This window comes from Heliconius melpomene, chromosome 7 (genome assembly GCF_056956725.1).
Source record: "Heliconius melpomene rosina isolate 202511_hmr_F chromosome 7, ASM5695672v1, whole genome shotgun sequence".
In the NCBI taxonomy this organism is placed as follows: Eukaryota; Metazoa; Arthropoda; class Insecta; order Lepidoptera; family Nymphalidae; genus Heliconius; species Heliconius melpomene.
In genome coordinates this window covers 7454189-7481700 of record NC_140395.1, presented here as the reverse complement: position 1 = coordinate 7481700, position 27512 = coordinate 7454189, and the positions used below count along the sequence as shown (strand labels likewise).

Here is a 27512-nt window from a genome sequence, read left to right as displayed (position 1 = left end):
TAACTATAAGCGCTATGTTTAGATCTCTACACGAAGTAATTTATAAATTATTTTCGCTAATTAAGTTAAGCTATTAACAGCCTCGGTGTTCAGTTCCGTCATACAACATGGCGATGTCACGACAATTCAGCGGAAAATGAGAATTTGAGTGTATTTACACTCTGTGTCTTGTCTCAATAGTGATTTTTTTCTCTCTCTAATCTATCTGGTAATATTTATATAACTTCAGATTAACTATGAAATAATCTAAAAACGATTACGCTCGACCCATTGTGATCTATGATTCATAGAAATCAAAAATCAAAATGAGATCCATATCGGCGAGCAATTACCCGCGTTACAACAGCTAGGTTTGTGGGCCACTCGGTATCTACACGTATTGTGTAATGTATAATTACTGCGATATTGTTCGCGTGTGATCCGAATACAAAAAAGTAGGTTCGTTCTTTTGTAATTTGTAATGACAAATTATTATTATTGTTCTTTAGTTTTTATCTTAATCTATATGTAATAATATTTGAAGCTATTATGTTATTTCTAATTTACTTAGATATTTTTTTTAACTATGAGTATTGTTGGACATATTTGATATATGATACGACGTACGATAAGTATTATTTTTAGCTTATCTTAACTTAAAAAAAACAAACTAGGAAAGTCAATGTCTAATTCAAATAACAAGAAACAAAAGCTCCAAGGTTAAACCTTTGAAAATCACCTATAATTGACATCATCTATCTTAGTCTCGTTTGTGTTATGACTCAGCGACAATAACACGGATTTTTACTTTAGACCTTTATTTATAAATAGAATAGATATAAATGGTAAATTTATTTTATTTTGTCTCTAACTTTAGTGACACATTTCTAGTTTTTTTTTTTGCTTTACATTGTATCCTGCACATAGCGTATATAGGTAGGCAGAAGGACCCTGGGAACCAAGGCGGTCGTGGCGTAAGGGTGCGACTGTAACCGTGATGGTTATGGATTCAATTTCCACATGGGGAAATAAAAAAAATAATATTTTGATTTCCTCGCTCTAAGGCTAAGCGCGGCGTTCCACCACTCAACACCACTCCAGAATTCGGCAAATATCATAATGGGAACGAAGTGTCTATTTTCCACTAGTTTCTTACATAAAGTGTGTAGGAACACTGTAATGTTTGAAATATCTAGTTTTCAAAGATGTATATAACCCAATATATTAACACATAATAAACGCATTTAATGAGATTTAAGAAAGAAAAAAAATGTGCAAAAATGGTAAAAATGAAATATTGTATTAGAGTAACAAATTTACTATTTGAAATACACATATTACTTTTGTGTGGGAACTAAATTTCCCTACCGCATCAAGTAAGTAGGTAATGTCATGCAGGCTTCGTCACCTAAACTCACTACCTACTATGAAAAAAACGTGATAAAAGTTATGTGAATATTCGAAAACATCGGGGCAAAGGCATGCATCACGACCACATTACACCGAGCCAGTGAAAGCGTATGACATTATACGACAACCTTTGATATTCAAATGTTGATAGCTCGTATGTATGTCTAATGCATTGACTTCAAACACGACCTGCTATAGTCAACCTAGTTGATTAAAATATTACTTTTCAGTTATTTTTTTTTTTAAATAAAATAATATTTTTGGAAAAGGTATAAAAAAATGAACCAGGGAGTTTTAAACTTAAACAAACAACCGAAACTTTGTAATCTCAAAAAGAGAATGTATAGCTTAGTTAATACTTTAAAAATGTTAAAAATTAAATACAAATTGTAAACTTGTAAAGAATATAACCAGATCAAGAAAAAGGGTCAAACAATGCCTTAGGAATGCCTACTGTGACATTGTTTGTGGTTTCGACGTCATAATCATGATAATAATAATGAGAAAGATGTCAAGGGTTATTTTTTTATCTTAATTATGCAACACTTAAAAGTCGTCATAGCATAATAGAACAGCGCCTGACTTTAGATGTAATGATTATGGATTCGATCACCAATAGAGGGAATAATTGTTATCATTTGCCCGTTGTGATGAATAAAACCCAACGGCGATTTCCGCCAATCAACACGAACTCACTGTCACTTAATGTCTTAAAAATGGTCGTAAATTGGGGAACGGAGAAAAACCAACAATAATTATGTACATGAGTACATAATTAATATTGATAAAACAACGGAGTGTCTTAACACTGGATTCCACCTGCCTACCTTGGTACGCGAGAAAAAAAGTAATGCTGATTTTTCAATACCTAAAACATACGGTACTTATCTAAATTGAACTTATAATTTTCAATTATTGTGACATTGTTAAAAAATAAACAAAAAAAAATATAATAATTTGCAGTTAGTTAAGTAACGAGAGCAAAACTCATCGGCTTTATAGTAACTTACTGTCCAATTGTGAGTCTCGTACTTGACCCACATGGGCACCTCGAACCTTTCATTAATTAAATAACGAGATTTTCACTTTGAAATACAGTAGTTTATCCGTCCATGTTGCATTTAATTGGATTGTATTTCAATATGTTCCTATGCTGAACTGATGTTTAATAATATGTTTACATAATAATTTTGAAAATTATAGAATATTATATTATGTTTTAAAATAATTCTTTATCATTTTTATTTTCTTTTTAAACACTAAGTATATAAAAGTTATGAATAAGTTTTCCGTTAGCAAACGTCTAAAAACTTTATAATAGAGAGATGTGATAACGGTAAAATTTGACAGCGTCAATAAGACAAACTTTGGAAAGGTCGGCTGTATAATATTAAAGAAAAATAAAATGAAAAAATCATATATCCGACCCACACGTATTATACAAAATGTTAACATAAATTATAGTATCTGTGTTATTTAAATATATAAGATATATAACTGTATTTTTTATTATTAAATAGTAATAATACTTGTTTTTCCAACAAAAAAAATATAATACAATTACATATACAAAACCACTAAGGCACACATCTAATTATAAATTTCCTTTTCCATATATATTCCATACATAACCAATATGTAAATAGCAAAAGCCACGAGTTTCACTATCCGCCAATGAAGTGGATACCTCGCCCTAATAAGCGTTTGAAAACTTTCCATACACACTAATAGGTGAAAATTAACCATACACCTAGTGTGCTATAATCACTGCACTACCATATCTGACTAGGTACAATTAAAAAGAAATTATTTAACCGCAAGAAATTATTTAAATCGATACAAATCGATTCGTATATCAAAAATTTTTTAGAATAGGTACATTTTTAACCTTACTTGTATTCTGCGTATAGCAGGAGTAGGCATGATAGGCGGAAGACAATCATATATCTGCCTTTTGTTTTTTTTTCTTATCGCATTTCGTTTTATTAGTTGATTTTATAGAGGTTCAAAATTACTAAAGGTTATGATATAACTAAAGTTAGAAATTAATTGTTGCATCACTTTCGGAAGTCAAAGTCACGCTTACACAAACCGGTTTAACTAGAGTTTAATAAAAAAAGTAGATTAACCTAGTTCAGGATTACAATCTGTAACCTCCACGATCAATTATTATTATTGGTAAAGGTATAAATGTAAAAATATAAGCGCTACGTAGTCATGGATTCAATTCCCAGTCCCACTCGGGGTAATAAAAAAATTATTTTTTTATTTCCTCGCTTTGGTAACAAGGCTTAGATTTGGTAGCGGTATTGAGTTCCGCCTCTTAACACGCAATGTCTCAAAAAAATTGACGGAAACGGAGAACGGAGTGTTTTATCATTATGTTCCCTTTGCTGCTACCCTGGTAAATGCGGGATACAGCATAGAGCAAAAAAAATATAGAATAAATATATGGACCTTATATAAAATAATGTAATAAGAATTAAGATATTTATTGGAAAACCTTATTACGCTATGTAGTTCCCAAAAAAAAATCCATCAAAACTTATAATTTGTTTTGCGGCGGTAGCTTATTTTCAGATTTGTACGGCAACTTCGTTACACTTTCCCCACGTTTTCTTTTACTTTATGAAAGTTATAAATTATAATATTACTTCCTTTGCTTGGTTCATTAGGGTTGAAATTATAAAAAAAAGAAAACAGCTATCGTACCTACTGAACGCACCATTGCGTTTGGCTGTTCTCATTGAGAATAACGGCTTTTTAACTATTGCGCTGCTTTAGAACAATTTGAAGAGGTCATACCTCAGGCGATCTTACTACGATGATGTTAAATTATTAAACAAATGGCTAGTACTTAAAAAAAAGGGTATCCTTTATCTTTACGATTAATACTTGTACATTGTAGGTACTAAGGAAAACTTTTGAAATATCCATAAATGGAAAAAAAATATTAGTCAAAATTAAATGTTTAAAACGATACAAACATAGAGTTGTTTGCATTATACAACATTTGTCTTCCAGTTGGCATATTTTATCAATGTTTCCCATTGACCACGTAAGCGAAGTCGCAGGTAAAAACTAGTATAATATAAAAAAAAATCACGTCATCATAATTACAGTAACTAAGAAACGAGGACACGGTAATGATATTTAAAGAATTTCAATCGGCCTTGAAGATGCGCAATATTATCTTCAAACGAATAGATTGTATAAAGTATGTAATGTGTAATATTTATAAAATATTCTTATATCATATGACTGCATAACAGTTGCATCAATATGTGAAGAATTAACCTCATAGCTCGTTGCAAAAATGCAATTAAAATTTATATAATAAATGTTATTGTTTCCGCCACTTGACCCAAAATGTTAAAACGTGAAGTGGAAAATCGATATGTCATACTATAATGCGCTGGAACTTTTAATTATTACGTAAAAAATAAAACAGAAGTGATAATTAAGAACTGCTTACTCTGGGACACGGAAGGGAAGAATGTTTGTGGAGCCCCACTCGAGAAAATTAAATTAAAATATATATTTTAAATTCTTTCTTTTTTCTCTGGTGTCCAGGCAAAGCGTGGCGTTAAGTTCCGCTACTTACCTGGTTCTGCCTACCCTGCTTTGTGCGGGATACAGCATAAAGCTGAATAAATACAACTGGGCCTTTCATTTATTACCCATTCAAACAATTGACCTTTTAATATTGAAGATACATGTTATATTCTCAGAACCCTATTATTAACAATCTATTGAACATCAATGAATGTTTATGTCAGTATTTGTTCTTTATGTCACACTTTAAATTATTTTAATAAATTTTCGCTTTCAATGTAAAGCAAAGATTATATTATGGCAATAGGTCGATAAAAGTTGATTTTCGACCATAAGTCGCAAATTGACAACTTTAGAGACATAAAAAAAAGACTAATAAAAGACGAATTTACAAACAGCCTATTTTTTTTTTCAATTTAACTATTATAACGCCATAAAATACCGTTACGTAAATTGTACACTGTGAAGTTAAATTTCACCCAAAATATCCTTTTTCTTTTATTGATATAATAAAATAATAAACAATAAAACTTGAGGTGATTTATTGTAATTATTGAGATTTCAATACTGATATTCGGTATTAAAATCTCAAAAATTAAAAGTAGGTTGTATAATTAAATTACAATTATATTACTTACATAAAATAAGTTTTACATAGCCCCTTCTTACTTTCAATGTAAAAAGAACTATTCTATTGGATAGATTAGATTAAGCATTTAGGTTTGTGTCGCAAATTAAATTAGGTCATGCTATAGAATTAGTTCAATTCTGGTGCACCAATTCTATTTATTTACTAATCCTAGAAAAATACTTTCCAATTTTCACAGATAACGAAAAACAATACTACAAAGGTTTATTAGTATCTTTCTTTGACTCACAGCCGCCCTGAAGTTAGCTGCAGATAAATGTGCATATTTAATTTTAGAGATTTTTCTTACTTTCGAAGATTTTCTTCCCAAGTGAACAACGTGCAATAGTCCTGAAAGCCTAACTTGATACGTGACGTTTATAATATAGTCCATAGTATATTTTAAACTAACCTGTGCCGCCTCGTGTTGATGTGCCGCACTTCCCTGCCGCCGCTAGACTCGCCGTCGCTCCCCGACCCGCCTATCTCCATCGCGTGACTCGACACTGATTTGCTTACCTTGAGAAAATTTTATATTTTAGTGCTTAGTGATAACTATATATTTTTTTTTTAATAATTTCAAGCAGCATATTATTAGCATATAGCAAAGTGGGAATCTAGAGTTAAGACACCTCGGTCCCAACTCTCTACAATTTTTTTAAGGTATTGACTAATAGAACTCAACGCCACGCTTTGTATTGAAGCCGCAACGAGAAAATAAAAATATTAAATATTTCATTCCAAAGAGATCAAAAGCACAACAGTCGCATTTACAACCACACGCTTCACAATTATTTTATTATATTATTAATTTTAATGAATAATCTTGTCAGCATTCTGCTATTTTAGGTCATAGTTCTACCTTTTTTGGTCGATCGACGGACAAATAGAGTTAACGACTGTTTAAGATTCGATCCTCACTAACAACAAGAAAAAGTGCGACGTATATCGTCAATCAGCACGCAATATCTCCAGAATTCGACGAAAACAATGAACGAAAATAATAAACGAACTATCTTAGCACCAGGTTCTCTCTGCTAATCCTATAATATGCGGTATAGTGCGTGAAGGTAAAATACTTACTACTGGTATATATTTCCTCACAGCAGCCGCGAGCTCATCAATACTCTTTTCCTTCTTAGGCTCCAATCCAAAGAATTTGTTTTTTGCAGCTTGATTTAAGGACGAAATCTTTAAAATGGGTGGTTTTTCGTCCATCGACGGACCTTTTTCCAATGGCCGTCGTAATTTCCCGAGTTGTAAGGGCTCGTCCAGTTTCTTGATGAATCGCCTGTACCTTGTTTTATCATCTTCAACTTTCATATCTTCAGATGGCTTTCGACCTAATTTCCCTAAAATTGGTATTTTAACGTCAGGATTTTTTGCTTGAGCGAGACGTTCTTTAAACTCATTAGCTCCAGGCAATTGTATTTTTCTGGCATCCTGGAGTCTAGTTAGGTCCGAATCGGTTCGAGATGACTTTAGTTTATTATTTTTCCTTTGGAACCTTCTTGGTTTTGTATCTGGCAGTTCGTCTGAGCTATCGGAAGTGGAACAGCTTTTCTCTGATGATGAAACACTGGACGCAGACGATTCGTCATCTGATGAACTATCTATGCCTTCATCTTTTAAACCCTGGAAAAGATTTACCAACTTACAAGATAGTTTTACATAAGTTATGAGATATAGTTGAATTATAACTTTGCTTTCAGTTCCCTTACTCAATATCAAATGTCTTTAATTCGGGTGAAAAGTACAACCTGGAGCTGGTTGGCGCCCGATTCTCTCTGCCTACCCTACCTATATGCAGTTTAAAGTGAAACTATTTTTAATAAAGAGTAATTTCTTTATATTAAAACTATTATAAAAGTTAAATAGCGAGTTTAAAATAAATTACTAGATAGGCTAATAGAACCTATTTAACGTGTTGAAAACAGTAAAAACAAAAGATTCACATATTTTCCCGCAATGCAGATAAGTATCAATATACTCCGCTTCAATTTCGACAATTTTTCGAAACATTACGTGTTGAATAGCGGGACACAGCACGCTTTGTCTAAAAGAGCAGAAAAAAATCCTAAATGATAATCGAACCCACTACGATCATATTACCGTGGACTCGATTAAAACCAATAAGCAACAAAAAAAATAATCTTTTTTTACATAAACCAGAAATATTTTAACACACCTCAGAACTTTCTCCTTTCGCCAAAGTCTTGGGCTTCGAAGGCACCACAGTGGATCCTGACTTCAATATACCTCTCACTTCAGGTGTAATCATTCTTTGAGCTCGTTCCGTTGGCGAATCATCATCCAGATCTAGTTAAGAACGGAAAAAAAACATATTTAATAATATATAAAAGTTTATTTTCCATGTCATTAACACCCATAGCGGAAAACAGTGCAGTTATTCTTATTTTGGTAAACGCTCAATATGACAAACTAATACATATTAGATTAGTACTAGTTCAGTAAAAGTAAAATAAAACTTTTAAGCATGCTTATTAAAATATGGTAGCAGTTATTTTCCATGAAAACGTCACCGATAGCGTAATTTATATTATGTCAATCTTTTTCTACTACAAACTGAAAGGTCACAGTGCAAACTTCCACAAATAAAATAAATTAAGCCCTCTTTGATGACTGACGCGAAAGTTAATGCATAATTATAATAAAAAAAATATAAGGTATTACAGGGGTACAAATTGTCAAAGCATTTATGAGGTTATTGATCTATAAATCAGTTATATAATATAATGTAATATATAAAACTACAATACTTTTCTAACATATATATATAAAATACATATTATAGCACCCCTCTAGCTCATAATTGTAATATAAATATCTCTATCCATCCATCAGCCTTTTAAGGTCCACTGCTGGACATAGGCATAAATATCTCTATATTACAATTAATTATAGATAAATTAGCCTAAATAAATTCTATGCATTAAATATTATTTTTATATAATTCTTACTGGTCCAAATATGTTATATTAATTAAGAGACTCTCAATAATTATATTTTACGCGATATCTTTATCGAGTAAACAATGGAATGGAAACAAAAGCTATAATTAACATTTTAATTGTCCAGCTGCCAAAGAAAACACCTGTTATAGCAGTAACGAGATCACTTATTGTGTTCACACAATATGTCTTATGACAATCTCAAAATAGAAGTTAGTTCAAAACATTTTATATACAAAATTAAAAATCAAAAGTCAATCATGTTCAACGGATATTGCACACGCTGTATTATTATGCTATATATAATTAGATTTTTATTACTCTCTAGCTTTAACTTCTTCGCCCGATGGTAAAATCGCAATAACTAAGGATTGTGTAAGACTTGTACTTACATTGTATAATTAGAATACGCCCGAGATAGTTATGATTGTAGGTACGCTATGTTACATTGAAATGTTAACGGGATATAATATATGCTATAGCCCTCCTTAATAAAAAAAATAATTCGAAGCAATAGTTTCTGTGATAAGCACATTCTACCAAAAAATCTTTTCAGTTTTATAATATTAGTATAGAGCATCGTACAGTTTTAGAAAGTTTTAACAAATGACATGATTCTCCCAGTAAAAATATGTTAAATATAGGTAGTGAAAACATTTGTTCTTAGAAAAAATGGGGTAGGTCAAATACATCTACTAATTTAGTTTATATAGCTCCTATATACGTATATCGTTAAAAGTAAATCTAGGTATATAAATACACAGAAAAATCTTATTAAATAAACTGAATACACATCATATTATTATAAAACCGGATATTCAATAAATGGGTAAGCGCAATACTCAGAGCACCATCTCATGCTATTATACCATTAGTTTCGTGCACTCACCTTCGCCATACAATTAGTGTTGAACCCAAGCAAAACAAAAAAGAAACAAAAAAAAGAAAAACAATAAAAACAAAACACAAATTATACAAATCAGACCTAAGCTTCTAAATTTGGCGTTTTGCTTCATGAGATACTCTAAGGATGTGTTTTTCGCGCTCGCTGATCTAAAAAGCTCCATTTTGAGTTGAAAATCAGGATTTCTCGGTACATCTTCATGTGTCAGGGATTTAGTGAGCCTTTCGTTTTGTTCCATAGCCTCTTGTACTTGACTTGCCAACACTGGCATGGTCCTAAGTCTTGAAGCTCGAGGTACTCGATCTGAAGACTTGGGTAGTCCAGAAACTGGTGGTTTATGAGTCAATTTCGCGTTAAACATCTTCATTTTGTCCGCTAAAGACATTTTGGCAGGATCGTCCTCATCTAACTTAGCTGCCACCGTGAGTGCGTTTATAATACATTGTGCATAGAACCCGGGACATACACAGTAGTAAGTAGTCGAACATGCAAAAAAGAAACAGAGCCGACAATGAGACAGAAAGCTTCGTCGGTAAAGCGTTTTACATGCCATTTAACGTAATGAAAATAAAATATTTGAAAAAAAAAAAAAGAATCGACTATAGAAAAATGATAATACAAAATGAAAATAAAAAAGTTTTTATATAACAATTAATCAAAAAGTACTTACCATCCTCGTCTCTATCTAGGACATTGGCAGTGCTTTTGGATTCCGTTAGAGACACATCTTTGGTGGGACTAGTGGATTCAGGAGATGGTATTACAATAGGTTGAGTATTGAAACGATCCGTCACGGAAGGCCCCTCCTTTAATTTTGAACGACTGTGACGAATCAAGGGCTTTGGCGTACCTGTAATTTTAAACGTAAAAATTTTAAACTTATCCATGTTTTTAATATATTTCATGTTCATTGAAATCATAGATGAACGTCATTTTTTCTTAGTCATAATGAGATCAATAAAGGATATATAATATATGTAGTTCACGGAAAACGTTGTTTATAAAAAACCTAAATATAATGAAATGATGTAGATGAAATGTAAGAATTAAACAGAACTTCTGCGACGCGTATGTTCGTCCAGATATGTGGAATGACGTCTAACAGTATTTAAACTCACATACATACATATTATTGATAAATACCTTTAGCTTGTTGCTGCAACTGTTGCCACATGCTAGCTCTAGCAACTACACTATTGCTTTTCACTAATCCCAAGGCAAATCCAGACGAATTATCTATGTTCTCATCGTCGCTGCCATTTCCTTCGAGACTTTGAAGAAGTTCATTTTCCGTAGATTTTCTTACACGATCCATCTTGAGGAGACCTTGTTCAATAGAATTCGAGGACCAGTCGTTACTACTATTCGTTGCGTGGTTTTCATGTATTTCTTGACTTTCAATCAAGCCCAACTCCTCGCCTGAAAATCGATAATTTCGTTATTAGTCTCGAGCACGAACAAAAATAGACATACACTAAATACAATATTGCGTGCACGTTTAACCGCGGTCTTACGTTAAATATGAAGTAAAAATAATAACTCACTAAACGAATTAATACCAACTATTTTTAATTTAAACTATTTCTTAAGTGATAAATAGACGGTAACCTTTAAAATCAACCGGTGACAATGAATATTTTACGTATTACATTGACCTAAATAAAAGGAGTGAAGTATATCGCAAGGCTGAAATGAGTTTATTTTGAAAACGTCCAAATAAGTGCAAGACATTCGTAATTATATTAAAAACATAAACAAACAACGACTAATGCAATCTGAGTGTTTCGATTCTATCCATATGTTTCGTTTATGCCGCCATAACAGTAAGCTTTGATTGCTCCGCACACTAAATAAGTCAAAAGCAGTTTTCGGCGTACACTCATCCAGTGCGCCAAGCCGTTAAAAATAAATTTAATGCTTATTCAAACTGACCAATTGCTATATACTATCGGTGATTAACAACATGTCTAATGTAATACTAACCAGAGTGCGGCCCAGAGTCGCGGGACGAAGCGCGATTGTAAACTCCACTGTCACAAGACACGTTCAGGCTCCAGTTGTCGGCTTCGGCTTGGTTGCAATCGTCCTCGTCAAGAGCGCGGCTGTCTTCGTCCAGAGCCACGCGAACTTTATTTACTTCTTGTTCGATTTCGTCGAGAGTTGATTGTTTTGCATCACTGTCGGCGCAAATCTTTTCGAAATCTAAAAAAGTTGCTTCACCGAAACTATCGTCCTTGACAATAGCATTCTTCGAAGCACCGTCGATTGTCGGCAAGCTCGCGTGGAACAATTGGGAGTTGAACGGTGGCAAATCGAGTTCTGCGAAAGGATCCTTCTCAGGCTCCCCCACAAAGGGACTCTTGGCCGAGAGAACAGCACCGGACTCGACGGAACGGGTCGGAAAACTACAGCCCGCGACGCCGAACGCTTGGAAATTCGCTTGGCCCGGCTCCAAGCTGCGAAATGAGAAAAGAAATGCGATAAAGTAGATTATATTCGTTGGTAAGAAAGAGATAGTCTCAATTTCAGTTCACCTTCATATATTCTGATGAATTATAGCATGAGTGATTTGGACTGGCAGCCTTGTTTGTGAAACTAAGGGAGTTTGACATCATTGACAATTTACTCTACAAATCCATTTCCAGTTTTAAACATTTAATTGTATACTAGTGTTTAATTAATAATTGTGAATATTAAAATATAAAAAGAAACAAAAAAGTATAGAAAAGTATTATTTAAAACTACTATAAATAAAACAAAGCTACGTCGTAGCCAAAACATTACATTAAGAAGCAGCAATTAAGGGCATATAGAGCTGACCGCATCAGATGTTCTGCTCATAAAACATTGAATGCGTGCTGCGGAGCACAACATAGCCAGAAATAGTGTTGACCCAGTAACGACTGGAGCGCTTATTTCCGTCATCAAGTTGCTGTCTCAACTAGCGTACTACCAGTAAATGATACAAGAACCGAACTTAATCACCGACGATTAATGCAATGGCAGACACGCTAAAATAAACTAACTATTTGCTCTCAAATTAGATGCGACTTATAAAACGAATGTGACAATATAATAAAAATACGACCAACAAGACAGATAGCTCGCTTAGGGCTACGCGTAAACAACTAATGTATGTGTATATTTATCTAATTTCAAACTGCAATAATGCTGAATTTTGTATAATGAATATTTTATTCTATTTAAATAATAAATTTATATATAACATATAATATAAACTATTATTAACATTACGCTTTACAAAAATTTACAATTTTAATATACGACTCCTATTTATATTCATTAGGGTTTATTTTTAATTTTTGAAGACGGTTTGGTCCGTGGATTGTGTATATATATTATTATTTTTTATATATATAATGCAATAGTTAGCCACATTCGATCTTAACTCAATGTGTTTTTTATAACATTATTATGTAACATTAACGAAAACAAGTATAAAATATTAAATAGCTTTTAAAAATAGATATAAACATACATGAGTTACTTACAAATAGAAATGAGGCCAGTCTTGCAGAAAACGGTACATTGCTTTACAATAAATATATCAAATTACTGCACTACAATATAAATGCGACTATGTTGCAGTCCACATTTGTTTCTTACGTTATCTAGACTGAAAATGATTCAAACAGTAAACTGTACCGATGATGTCAGATGAATGTTCACAAAATTAGCGCCAAATGTTTACCAAAATTACGAAACGTTAATTACTAAATACTCATCAAGATTAAGCACTTCTGAATTCTTTTAAAAAAAATTAAACGTACCGAGGAATGGAATTTGATAGGCAATCTTACTTTAATATATTTAAATTAACACAGTACTGTAAAAACAGTATAATATAAAAAAATTACAATTAGAAAATAATGTTTTAATATAGACGTTTATTGCATATATTCAAAATAATTATTGAAATTATTTCATGGAAAATTGAAATTAGATTACAAAAACAGTACAAACATACAAATATTTTTTTAAACTTTTTATTAAAAGAAATGGAAATTTAATTATTTATTTATGAGTAATTATGAAACAATGGTTCGATTACTGAATAAGCGTGTTTCCACTTCATGTGTAAAGAGAACGCTAGGACCAAACCGTAAATCCTACAACAGCAAATCAAAACAATTGATACATGCCCACGCGGAGCGCTTGCTCATCAAAATAATGGCCAAGAGCCAAAATTTGGGTCGGACTTCAGCTACAACCGACACAAAGCGTAATAACCTTTGTACAAGAAAAGCTATATTTGAGGATGCTGTCCATGTGTTACGGAAGTTACATACCGACCTCGAAACAGTCAAAATGAAAAATATTTGAATAAAGTGAATGCATTGTGAGGCAGAGAAGTCAATGAACATTTAAAAGTTTTAAGCCAAGAAAAATGTATGAATCATAAACTGTTAATAGAATTAGGATGTAGAGTGTAATTTTTTTAAGCTTTTTGAATCCGTTCAATAGTAGCTTACCTGTATGTAATTGATCTCATTTCGTCTATTGTTACAGGTTGAGTTTTGTGGCGTTCTTTATCTCGGTTTTTCACTTTAGATATTGTAGGTTGGTCACTAAGAAAATTATCCTTTGTGAGAGCCTCCTCCATGTTCTTTATACGAGAGGCGATTGACGGAAATGTTTTAGGGTTGTTATTGATATTTAATGTATCCTGATCCCAATCACTATTACTATGCTCACAATTTTCGTCGACCTTTAATCTGCGATTATTCAAAATCGAGAGTAATTCGTCATTTACATCACACACTAAACTCATAGACCGGGGGTTGCCTTTAGGTCGCAAATTTCTGCGTCGAATTACGGCAGTTGGATAATTTTCTTCCGCGTCGGGCGCGAGATTTAAGACTCGTCGCGGTCCAGCCGCCAACACGTCGTTCGCGTCGCTACTAAAATTCGTCGCACTAATATTCACATCGTTATCTGCACAAAACGAAAGCCGTGGGCGCGGCGATTGGCTGCGTTCCCTAGTGAGACTTGAACCTCTCTGTTTTAAAATCGGTTTTACCGGCGCCTCGCATTCTGAGCCGGAGTGATCTGATGTCCGCGATCTAAGAAGTGACGGCCTGCGAGAGCTTCTGTCGTCTTCGCTCAAATCAAAACTAGAAGTAAGTCCTTCCTCGCCAGGTAACCTCCTTGAAGATTTGAGAATCGGTTTCTTAGGCAAATCAAAGTCATGATCATCGAATTCTGTTATTTTTTTTTTAAGAATAGGTTTTGGTGTCTCTGAATGCAAAATATCAGGAGAAGGCCTCTCCTCCGAGAGACTCTTCTTTTTAAGGATCGGTCTTACAGTTTCCTTATCTTCTTCCACAATCTCGGCCCCTCCTGCAGCTGCCAGCAGCACAGCTTGAGCGATAGAAACATGAGAAGAAGTAGTACTGCTACTAGAGCTTGAATTAGATTTCCGTTTTAATATACCTTGAGGCTCTGGCGAACCGTGGGATACATCATCATTTAAATGATCTTCTTCACGGCTCATTTTCCTTTTTAAGATACCTTGGATTTGTCCATCGGGCGATCGATTTCTCACTACGTCTTCAAGAGAAGATCGTCTATTCTTAAGTATAGGCTTACAAGTATCCGAAGAACCATCATCTGCAAATGATACTTCTGGACTACAAGATCTTCTTCTTGCCACTTGAGACTCATCTAAACTTCGTCTCTTTTTTAAGATACCTTGACGCTGTCTATTTTCACTTCGACAATTTCTTGACTCGATCACGCTTGGTGAAAAGGTAACGGGGGGTGACGTAATGGAATGATTAGGAGGATTTGTAATGTTATTATCCTCATGAATTGATTTCCGTTTCAGAATCGACACGGGGGTGTGTAGAGACATCGACGACGTTTCAGAGCGACGATTTTGACTAGATGTATCATTATTGAGATCAGAAAATATTGCAGATTGTTTTTCAAAGTCGATCAGTCTTTGTGCTGCCGTGTCTATATCTTTTAACCTTTCAGTTACACCCCGGTTCAAGGGAGGACTGTCATTTGTAAGTCCATAATTGTAAGTATGACTACTATTTTTCTGTTCAGATGTTGATGGAAACAAGGAATCATAACGAGGCGGATCTGGTACAGTTGCATGAGATTTATGGTTATGTAAATTATTTGATAATTTGTTAACTCTATCTAATGTCTGTTTTGTCAAAGCTGCTAAACTGTCCATTTCCTGTGAGAGTCGAGAACTTGTATGTGGTCTAACGGTTTCATGAAGAGTAGACATTTTTGAGGAATCTTTTAAATTACTCAATTCACTAGCATTAGTTTCCACAGTGGAGTTAGTATTTAAGTTAACATTCAATATAATTTTGCTAGGTAGTTTTGCTGTCGCATTTTCACTCTTCGAAGAATTATCTAAACTAGTCAGTCTTTTCTTTGAATTATGATATTTTTCTTTTAGATTTTCACTATCTTTTTGAGCTCGTTGTATTTTATCCTTACGCGAATTTTCTAACTCAATTTTCACTTTTTCAGGACTTCTACGTAAAGATCTTCCTCTCGGTGATTCTAATTTAGATTTCGTATTATCTAATTTCGTTGTCGTTTCCTTCATAGATTCCTGCTTAGAAGGCGATATAGAGTTACACGTCGATTTTTCCGGGATTCTTCTAGACAGTGGTATGCAGCTAGGCCTAGTACTCGTTTCAGAACTACGTCGCTTTTCTGGTGATTTTGATGAAACAGATTTTACTGGAGTCGCCTTATATCCAAAATGTAAATTTATATTATTTTTTGTTGATAACTTGGATGACTGTTGTAATGTTTCGTTCTTGCCATGTGGTGTTTCAATCGATCGACGACTTCTTGCCTTTGTGACAGTTACTGCAACAAAAGAAAAATAAAATTAATTATGATTTATAAATAGCAGAGAATATTAGTGCTGTATGTGAAAAAACATAAAAAATATTTTTCTTGTCGTATGACATACGATATTATAATAATGCCTAAGTAACTATAGGTACTTTGCACAGCGGGTATTGTATTTTTAAATAAAAAGATTTTATGTTATTCAGTTAAACATTATATTAAATAATAAACTCAAAAATTCCAGATTTATAAAGAAAAATTATTACAATCTTTTTTTCTTGTTTTCAATAAAAAATACACTAAGTCATCAGTCTTATAAATATCGATGATGGCACAGTTACGTGGTCAATATTTAACAGTAATTTCTTATAACATATAGGAAATATGATCTACAATTATCTAGAAACACTGAAGGCTGTGGTGAGGGCGGTGTAGAACCGCAACGTACAAGAAATAACATACCTGACTGTATGATAAGTTATGTCAAAACGAATCTAAGCCAAAGTTTACTATAGAAAGTTTCTTTAAAATCAATATGACGAAACAAAAACACTTTAACATTGACATCGAGGCAAAGGGCGGGGTTGAGTTCCGCCAATTAACACGCAATGCCTCCAGAATTCGGCGAAAACTGCCTTCTGCCTACCTTGCTGTGTGCGGGATACAGCGTGAAGCTAATTTATTAATTTAACATTAACATAAAGGTTTGTTATTATTATTGACATATTATTATATAAATAATGCAATTCTAACTTAACAAATAAAAAATATAACAGTTTAGACGTCAAAGACCTCTCGTTCAAGGAGTGCTTCTAAGAAATCTATAGTACCTACAATTATAGAGTTAAAATAGCATCATACCGTGCCATTACGTATAATGTAGCGAAATAAAACACCTTTTATTTTTATCTTACGACGGTCCATTAGTAGGTAACTCGATACTAATAATCTTCGTATTTACATCCAGCAACATTAAATCAGAATTACACTTGCAAATACTACAGGATAAAGTAATAAATTAAAGTTAAACGTATATTTATACAGTAGCTACTACAAAATAAAGATATAAATTACAAGACTGAAAACATGCGCACTCTAAAATTTATATTCAATTTTCAACTTCAGGAATTACTAAAAAGACTGATGTTATAATACTATTGAGCCTCTCGCGACTTCGCCTGCTTGGGCTACCTACACAATTATTAATATAGATAGCATTGCTTTAATTTTCTCATATTAATATCATTTTAAAAACAATTTCTTTATTGAAAAGTAAAGGTTCATCCTTTAAAATGATATAACTTTTTTTATTATAAAACAATTGAAGTACGAGAAGAACCTACTAAATGTCAAGAAAATTAAAATATTATTATTAAATGCCACCAACAATTTTTTCTTATATCTTTAATGCACAGATACTGATTTGTTACGATTTTATTATACGTATAGATACAAATTAAATACAATACTGCAGTCAAGTGAAATAAAAACGAATATTTATTATCTTAGCCCGTGAAAAATTCTAATTCGTCATTGGGTTATTAGAATTCATAGAAATCGAATGACCAAGGTTAGTTAGTAATAAGATCTACTTGTATAAAGTAATATTTTAAGTTACTCATGGTATGTCACAAAAATAATGCAAAAGAAACAATATACGTCTATTATACAGAGAATCAAAGTGTATGGAAATAAAATTTAAAGTACCCACGATGCTTCATATAACATAAGTAGGCTATTGTTAGCGGTAGCGGTAAGCGGTTCATTATGAGTTTATAGTAAAAATGTGAATATGATTAATTAGAATGAAACGAAATGTGTAAGTTGTGTATTTAAATAAAGAGAAGTTGTTATGATATTATTATGACTGAAGATAAAAATATAAATGAAGTACTTTTATTAATATATAATAATGTTAGCGGTAGAATTCATTATGAGTTTATAGTAAAAATGTGAATATGATTAATTAGAATGAAACGAAATGTGTAAGTTGTGTATTTAAAAAAAGAGAAGTTGTTATGATGTTATTATGACTGAAGATAAAAATATAAATGAAGTACTTTTATTAATATATAATAATGTTAGCGGTAGAATTCATTGAGTTTATAGTAAAAATGTGAAAATGATTAATTAGAATGAAACGAAATGTGTAATTTGTGTTGAAGTTACTATGTTATGTTATGTTATAAATGATGGCAGCACTGAAACTATCTTTATTGTGAATTATGAATATGAGATACATCCGGTAAGCTTAGTTTTGGAGGGAAATTGTAACCTATAAAAACACCCCAAAAACAGAAATGAGCACAGTCTTCCCGACGTTGTAATACTGCCAGCAAGCTCTAAGCAAACGTTATTAAGTGATAGTTTAAGTGCTGAGTGTTTAAGTGTCAGTCTTAAGTAGAAAGTGTTCATAATAAAGCGATTTAAAAAGTGAAGGTTTATAATTGATCTACCCAGTGAATAGATGTTTCTTTCACTTCAGAAGCGGGACGCAGGACTAAATAACGCCCATTAAAGACTGAAGGTTAGAAGTGTTATATATTGTATAATATTATTATTTTTTTTTCTATTGAATTTTGTTGTTCACAAGTGACTATTGTTCTTCTTAATATTTTTACTTTTGTGGTTACTTTTATTAAGTAATTGTTTCTTATTAGGGTATTTGTTATATTTAAATTTATATGCTGGTTTGAATCACTATAATACTACATTTGTAAAAACTATAGGATTTGCTTATACTTAAAATGGGGAAACATAAGCGAAGTTGTACCGTTACCTACTAGTAATAATCATGTGCGAGATATTTACCCTCACAATAATTTTCCTGCTTTATGTAGTGTTTTAATCCTAAATATCATTAAGGCAAAAAAATGAACGACAAGTGGTTCAAAGGATTACCCACATTGTTATTTTCTTGGGAAGAATTGACACAAACATTAAAATTAGTGTTGCGGATATGCTAAAAATTAGGTGTAAAAATCTTTAGAGAATTATTATTATAATAAAATGATTTTAATAAAAAAAAAAAACGTGTAATTAAGGATATTAAGGCGGTAGGATGTTAATACATGCCATGATAAATTTATAAGAATGGGAGCGATACAAGTAACAGAGCTTCAAATTGTAGTAATATGGGGAAATTTTCAAGGATTAAGGTGTTTTAATTGCAATAACATTTTCATTATCAAATGCTATATCAGTATCAAATGTAATCGACTAATTCAAACAAGTAACTATTATTTTAAATTAGGCCATGAAACAAGATTGCTATAAACGAAATTTAGTATATGATTCCAATAGTAGTATTAATAATGATACTTATGATAAATATTACAAACGTTCACGTTAATGGTGTCAATACAACAACCTACGTTGACTTAGAACTAAATGTTTTAATTTTATAGGTGAAGGTAGTACTTTGACTAGACTACTTCTTGACATGCATTCTCTTAATGTGTGATATAGTCTTTTTTTTACTGTACAATCTCCTTCGTGTGTTCTCCATACGTGACATTGACGATGTGATTGGTCCTCAACTTTCACGCTCGAAGCGCCGTTAGGTAATTTTGTTGCAAGATTGCAAGTAAATAAGTGCAGACGTAAATTTGTTAGTAGTTGGTGTTTTCTATTTAAAAGTACCTACCTTAATTGGACATACTTTCTGTAAAAATGTATATAATGATTTACAAAACAAATAAAAATTTTATATTCGTTGAAGTCCCTAATATAAATTGTGGACAGTGACAAATTTAAACTTCATACGGTAAAATATCAAATTATTGAACCGCGAAGCACTAAACCTGTAGACGTTGTTGTTATTGGTTACTGTAGTTGTTAGTGTTAGGTAAAAGTAATCACTGATTACTTTGCAATTCGTAGCGTTATGGGACTTATTACCTACAAGTGCCCGGTGGTATATTATAATGCAAGAATGTCGTCTTATTGTTGAACACCGTAATAGCCGAGCGGATGATGCATGTTGATGCTTTATCACGAAGTTCTATTTCAGAAGAGAAGTGTAGTTAAATTAGAGATATATTCCTAGCGGACTCGGACGCGGTTTCGCCTGCTTGAACTATACGAATATTTAGTAAATATATTTATGAAATTATTTTCAGTTAACGATAGACATAGTGAGAAAATATAAAATAATCAAGAGAATAAATGGAGACATATTTGTATATTATATTATATTATAATATTCTCTTTCTAAAAACAAAACCTACAAAATAAACACTGTCATAGTAAAAATAGTGACGGGAACGAGAAAAAAAGTTTTCGCCTCCAAAAAATTAATAAATCTTTTCTGGGTCTGAGTATACGTGTATATAATAAAATTCCTCAGTGTATTCTAAGTTTGCCACTACCCAAATTTTAAGTAATTGTAAAAAAAAAAAAAAAAAGGTCTAATAAGTAAAGCTTACTAAAGCACTGTACAAGAATATTTAGAGGATAAGCGTGTATGGAATTAATGTCTATTAAATGTCAGGCAGGATAGATGTCAGCTAATGTAACAGTAAACTATATCATTGACTTTGAAAAGAGCAACTATTGAGATTCTTGCCGGCTCTGCTTAGCAGAACTGCCTTCCGAACCGGTGGTAGCTTTGTGTCTATATGTTCAGTCGAAGATTCAAAAGTGCTTGTGATAGTAAATTTGAATAAAGAATATTTTGAATTTATTATTAGAATAAAAAATCTTGAAATTATTGGTTAGAAGTAGAAATAACTAAAGGATATTCTTAGTATTGGATAAAGTACCTAAATTCCGTGCGTGCGTACATATATATCGATTCTATGAAATAACTAAACAATTTTCTATATTAAATAGGATAATTTTTGTGAGCAATATCAGATAAAATAAGAGAACCAAAATGTACATTAGATTAATTATAAACAGCGAATAATTACATACAAGTTAACAATAGTTCGAAAATGTATGAAAATTTATAAAACCGTCAACATCGTCTGCCCGTTTGCGTCGGTCATACCTAATGTGCCGCCAGAAGGTAATTTTTAATCAGTGACATCTCCTTAATTATTTATTAGAATGTTATACAGTAAACTATAATCTCGATTTAGATAAAATGCAAAAAGTGACTATTATATTTATTTTCATAAGGATGAATATCAAAATATAAAAAACTATACATTAACAAAAATCCAATTTTAAAGTAAATTAATCAAAATAGTTATTTTTGTTCAAGCTTCAGAGATAAACATTTAACATCGCGGAGTTTACATTATGTAGAACAATATTTTTGTTAAACATTGTTTGTATGCATCTCATAAGGTTGAGTCAGCACTCGCCATATATGAGTTAAGCAAGATCATTTTGGGTGACGTTTCCTTAAAAACAAACAAGCGTTGCAAACCGTTGCTTAGCAAAAGTCGCGTCGCGACGGTTATTAACATGGAGGAATAACTTACATGTCAAATTATAAAATATTTTAATATATTAGTATATATGTGTAATGTAATGTAGCCTATAGCACTTTGAAGAATGTTTTCGCAGCTTTCATACAAAAACAAAGTAAATCGGACCAGTAGATCCAGAGATCTTAGCGTTCAAACAAACAAACAAACTCTTCGCTTTATTATATTAGTATAGATTGTTATTAGACGAAAACACGTGGTTAAAGTCGTTACATAGTCAAGATTCTGAAATACAATGTAAAGATTTAAAAACGAAATATATTACAAAAGGTTATAAAAATGATTTAGAAAAGAATGGTAAATTATATAGAAATATAAACAAAAATGAACCCAGAGATTTAGTTCGTGTGGAAGAAGTTGTTCGATCAGAACCAGGTCAAAGTAGGAAGGTTGTGCCTAAATGTAGTGTAGACCTTTCTTTCGTGCGACTAGGGTACATAGGGTGATCGCCATTAAAAGAGGGGAGTTCTTCTTACAAAGGGATAATATATAAGTGGATAAATTCCACCCTTGGTTAGTTTTTAATAACGATGTAATATTTAGTGATTCGGATAATAATAAAATTCATAGGTGTATAAAATGGTGCTTTTTTTCTAATTCATACTTGATATTGTATTTATGATATCGAAATGTTCATCAGATATTTTATTAGTTGTCAAATTTACATATTTTTAATGATTTATTGAAAGTAAATATAATATAATATTACATTACGTTCTATACAGTGATGTTGAAATGTACTCGTATGAAATATACTTTTAGTGATTTATAAAAATAGAGAAAATAATAATGTTTTTCTAATTCATTTAAAATATTATACTTGATGTTGTACTTAGGGTATCGAAATGTTCATCAGATATTGTTTTTAGTGATCAAATTTACATATTTTTAATGATTTATTGAAAGTAAATATAATATAATATTACATTAGGTTCTATATAGTGATGTTGAAATGTATAAACATGTATTTGATTAATTGTACTCGTATGAAATATACTTTTAGTGATTTATAAAAATAGAGAAAATAATAATGTTTTTCTAATTCATTTAAAATATTATACTTGATGTTGGACTTAGGATATCGAAATGTTCATCAGATATTGTTTTTAGTGATCAAATTTACATATTTTTAATGATTTATTGAAAGTAAATATAATATAATATTACATTAGGTTCTATACAGTGATGTTGAAATGTATAAACATGTATTTGATTAATTGTACTCGTATGAAATATACTTTTAGTGATTTATAAAAATAGAGAAAATAATAATGTTTTTCTAATTCATTTAAAATATTATACTTGATGTTGTACTTATGATATGGAAATGTTCATCAGATATTGTTTTTAGTGATCAAAGTTACATATTTTTAATGATTTATTGAAAGTAAATATAATATAATATTACATTAGGTTCTATACAGTGATGTTGAAATGTATAAACATGCATTTGATTAATTGTACTCGTATGAAATATGCTTTTAGTGATTTATAAAAATAGAGAAAATAATAATGTATTATGGTGTTAATGTTATATTTATGTAGTGTAATATGAATGTAATGTGTCAAGTGAATTTTGTACAGTCAATTGTATTGAATAGTGAGTAAAAAGCGAGTCGTTTGCAGAAGTTGCACTCGATATAAGTGAATAGTGAGTCGTTTGCAGAGTTGCATTCGATATAAGTGAATAAGAGAGTCGTGTGCAGAGTTGCACTCGATATAAGTGAATAGTGAGTCGTTTGCAGAGTTGCATCCGATATAAGTGAATAGTGAGTCGTTTGCAGAGTTGCATTCGATATAAGTGAATAAGAGAGTCGTGTGCAGAGTTGCACTCGATATAAGTGAATAGTGAGTCGTTTGCAGGGTTGCATTCGATAAGTGAGTCGTTTGCAGAGTTGCATTCGATATAAGTGAATAAGAGAGTCGTGTGCAAAGTTGCACTCGATATAAGTGAATAATGAGTCTTTTTCAGGGTTACATTCGATGGTCGGTGCCGGCCGAGTGGGTCGGTTGCAGTGATCTGCAATCGATATTAGTGCGTTGATTGCAAAGCATGCAATCGGCGTACATTCATCAAAACCAGGGAAAAGTGAAAGCCTTGCAGAAGGCTTCAAGTCGGTGAAGAGTCAGTGTTAGTAGTCAGTGTTAGTAGAGTCAGTGTTAGAAGAGTCAGTGTTAGTGAAGAGTCAGTGTTAGTAAAGAGTCAGTGTTAGTAAAGAGTCAGTGTTAGTAAAGAGTCAGTGTTAGTAAAGAGTCAGTGTTAGTAAAGAGTCAGTGTTAGTAAAGAGTCAGTGTTAGTAAAGAGTCAGTGTTAGTAAAGAGTAGTGTTAGTAAAGAGTCAGTGTTAGTAAAGAGTCAGTGTTAGTAAAGAGTCAGTGTTAGTAGGTACGTATGGCGGTTAAAAATAGTAATAAAAATAGTAAAAGTGATGAAAACTAGTGATTTGACTATAAAACTTAAAAACTCTAGTGTTTATATTATTTTATGTTTAAATTATGTATTATGTATTAATTATTAGTTTTGTTTAATCGCTACTAAACGCGAGGGCGCGTTTACGTCAGGATTGGCCGAATGTTAGCGGTAGCGGTAAGCGGTTCATTATGAGTTTATAGTAAAAATGTGAATATGATTAATTAGAATGAAACGAAATGTGTAAGTTGTGTATTTAAATAAAGAGAAGTTGTTATGATATTATTATGACTGAAGATAAAAATATAAATGAAGTACTTTTATTAATATATAATAATGTTAGCGGTAGAATTCATTATGAGTTTATAGTAAAAATGTGAATATGATTAATTAGAATGAAACGAAATGTGTAAGTTGTGTATTTAAAAAAAGAGAAGTTGTTATGATGTTATTATGACTGAAGATAAAAATATAAATGAAGTACTTTTATTAATATATAATAATGTTAGCGGTAGAATTCATTGAGTTTATAGTAAAAATGTGAAAATGATTAATTAGAATGAAACGAAATGTGTAATTTGTGTTGAAGTTACTATGTTATGTTATGTTATAAATGATGGCAGCACTGAAACTATCTTTATTGTGAATTATGAATATGAGATACATCCGGTAAGCTTAGTTTTGGAGGGAAATTGTAACCTATAAAAACACCCCAAAAACAGAAATGAGCACAGTCTTCCCGACGTTGTAATACTGCCAGCAAGCTCTAAGCAAACGTTATTAAGTGATAGTTTAAGTGCTGAGTGTTTAAGTGTCAGTCTTAAGTAGAAAGTGTTCATAATAAAGCGATTTAAAAAGTGAAGGTTTATAATTGATCTACCCAGTGAATAGATGTTTCTTTCACTATAATATTATGAATGTATGTATGTATTTTATCCGTCGACGGCCCTGTATGCCGTAGCAAAGCAGGAGCACTAGCGTGCGTCTGTTAAACGTGACGATTGTGGGTTCGATTCCCACTGGGGGGTATCAAATATTTATTATTTTAACGAAACGAAACGGGCGAACGAAGTTGTCTTAAATGCGGAGTGTCTTAACACTAAGTTCCCAGCTTCCCATGCCTACACTTCTATGTGTGGGATACAACGTAGGGCCACAAAATACATAAAAGTTTTGCAATAAATACTGTAAGCTCTTTAGTTTTATTCATATGTGTCGCTTCAAAATATCGTCGAATATAAACTTTATAGACTAATTTTGAACGAATGTCACGTAACAAAAGGCTACAAAAATTGACAAAAGCTAGAACTAATACATTGTACGGCCTACTTTGATCCCTTATACAAAGGCAAATGTAATACACGTGGAAAGTTCGTATAGTGTACGCGACGTTGAACTAGCCTTTGTGTTTTCTGTTTTAACTTTAAAAGTTAATTTCTAAAAACTTTTCATGTTCGTCATTAAAAGGCCTCTCAAATTGTTTTTTTTGTCAAAGTTAATTAGGGTAGGCAGAAGGAGCTAGGTTTAGGTTAAGACACTGCGCTCAGCACTTTCCGCCAAAATATGGAGGCAATGCGTGTTGAGAGGCAGATCTCAAAGCCGCGCTTTGCCTCGACGCCAGAATGAAAAAATGAAAATATTAAATATTTAATTTCCTACAGTGGGAATCGATCCCACAACCAGTGGTGTTTACAGTCACACGCTTGTTCCTCTGCGCCACGTCTGGCCTCTAACTAGTTACAAATTGATATCTAACAGAGGAAACTTGCAAATACTGATGATGCTTGAAATTACAAAAATATAATTATAACACGCCGGAAGATACTTCAGCGTTGCGAAGATTGATGACACAAAGTTTGAACAATATGAGGCAAATTTTGGGACTATAAAATTGGAAATTTTCATCGTTCTATCCGTATGTCGACCGCTGTTCAAAGTAAAAGGACTTTCCATGAAACCTAAATAAACAAAAATATTTATATAAAGGACCTTGAGAGTTCTTCGAATAAAGCATTTTTATATAAATTAATTAGTAACTATTTCAGTAATTAAAAAAATTTACTATACTTATGAAATCGTGTAGGCGACACAGTAATAGCTAACATTTTAATATACATACTTCTTAGTTCAAATACCTAATCTTTAAAACGATTTTTGATAATATTACATGAGATCTGTTATCAACCTATTAAATTAATGATATATTGAAGACGACACACCAAGAAAAGGCATTAATTATCTGTTAATCTGAAACGTATTAGATAAAACTAAAATTATATTTAGATACGATTAGAAATTATAATAAGCTAAACATAATAAACAGGCAGATATAACATTTGAGGCTTCACTGCAAAAGCAACAGGTTGTGGGTCCGAAGCCCACTCGAAGAAATGAAATAGGAATGCATTACAATTCGGTGGTAAATGGGGAACGGAAGTGGCTAAATGGGAACGCAGTGTCAACGCTTGTCCTTAGGCTCCCAGGTTCCCTCTGCCTACCCTGCTATGCGCAGAATACAGCGTGAAGCTATAAAAACAGATGAAATAAAGAAATATACGTATACAAATCGTTCAAGTTACGATGTCATCGTGCCAGACAGCTGTGATGAACCCGTGGACAAACAGGGGTGAGGTAGGAAAGCCCGAGATCAGAATAAAATATCATTTTCATATATCTTCTTTTACTGTTCACGATAAGTTTTGTCTATTCAAGTTCAAACTTTTTATAGGTTTTGAAAGTTAAAATAAATGAATTTAATAAAAATGTTATGTTATTACAAATGGCAACTAAGCTAGTATCGCCCTTGACCTGGCACCCGGCGGACCGTAAAAATCAATTTGAAGGCAATTAAACATGATATTCTAAGGTGAGATGATAAATATTTTTAATTTTTTATTAATATTTACTATGATAATCCTACTAATATCGTATCCTATCTTATCCTAACCTACTAATATTATTAATGTAAAAGTTTGCGAGGGTGGATGTTTGTTCCACTTTCGATTTAGATGAAACTTTAGAATAATATATCTTTTATATCAGAATAACGCAAACTAGAATTTACCTATGTAAATGTTTTGTATTATAAAGCAACGAAAAGTCAGAGCAAGCGAAGCCGTGTTCTTGTCGCTAGTTTAATTATAGGTGGCAAAAAGAACGAAGACTTGATACTTTTAGTTCAGGAAAGAGTAATTAACACGCGAGAGGTTTCGTCTTACATAATCTACGATGTATCGTTGCTACCTAAGAGGACAGTATTAAAGTAATAGAGTTCTTTGAAGCGATAATAAAATAATTATATAACTTTTACGAACTCTTGCTTGAACGACTCCTCAGTTGATTTGAGAGAGGACCATGAAAAATTGATG

The 27512-nt window shown here is 32.1% G+C and overlaps 1 protein-coding gene across 6 annotated transcripts in view; it reads right to left on the bottom strand.

Annotated features, from left to right (window-relative positions):
- The window catches only part of LOC146537559 (uncharacterized), a 161326-nt gene that overhangs the window by 64009 nt on the left and 69805 nt on the right, over nucleotides 1-27512 (bottom strand). For 5 of the 6 annotated variants that reach the window (XM_085188252.1, XM_085188250.1, XM_085188251.1 and 2 more), the window contains 8 exons: nucleotides 13942-16312; nucleotides 11432-11904; nucleotides 10592-10867; nucleotides 10119-10298; nucleotides 9530-9862; nucleotides 7761-7891; nucleotides 6656-7207; nucleotides 5985-6091 (listed from right to left, as the gene is read on the bottom strand). In XM_085188252.1, coding sequence (XP_085044378.1) covers nucleotides 5985-6091; nucleotides 6656-7207; nucleotides 7761-7891; nucleotides 9530-9862; nucleotides 10119-10298; nucleotides 10592-10867; nucleotides 11432-11904; nucleotides 13942-16312 — 4423 coding nt within the window. The remainder of the gene's footprint in view (nucleotides 1-5984; nucleotides 6092-6655; nucleotides 7208-7760; nucleotides 7892-9529; nucleotides 9863-10118; nucleotides 10299-10591; nucleotides 10868-11431; nucleotides 11905-13941; nucleotides 16313-27512) is intronic. The other variant, XM_085188253.1, reaches the window with a different exon arrangement.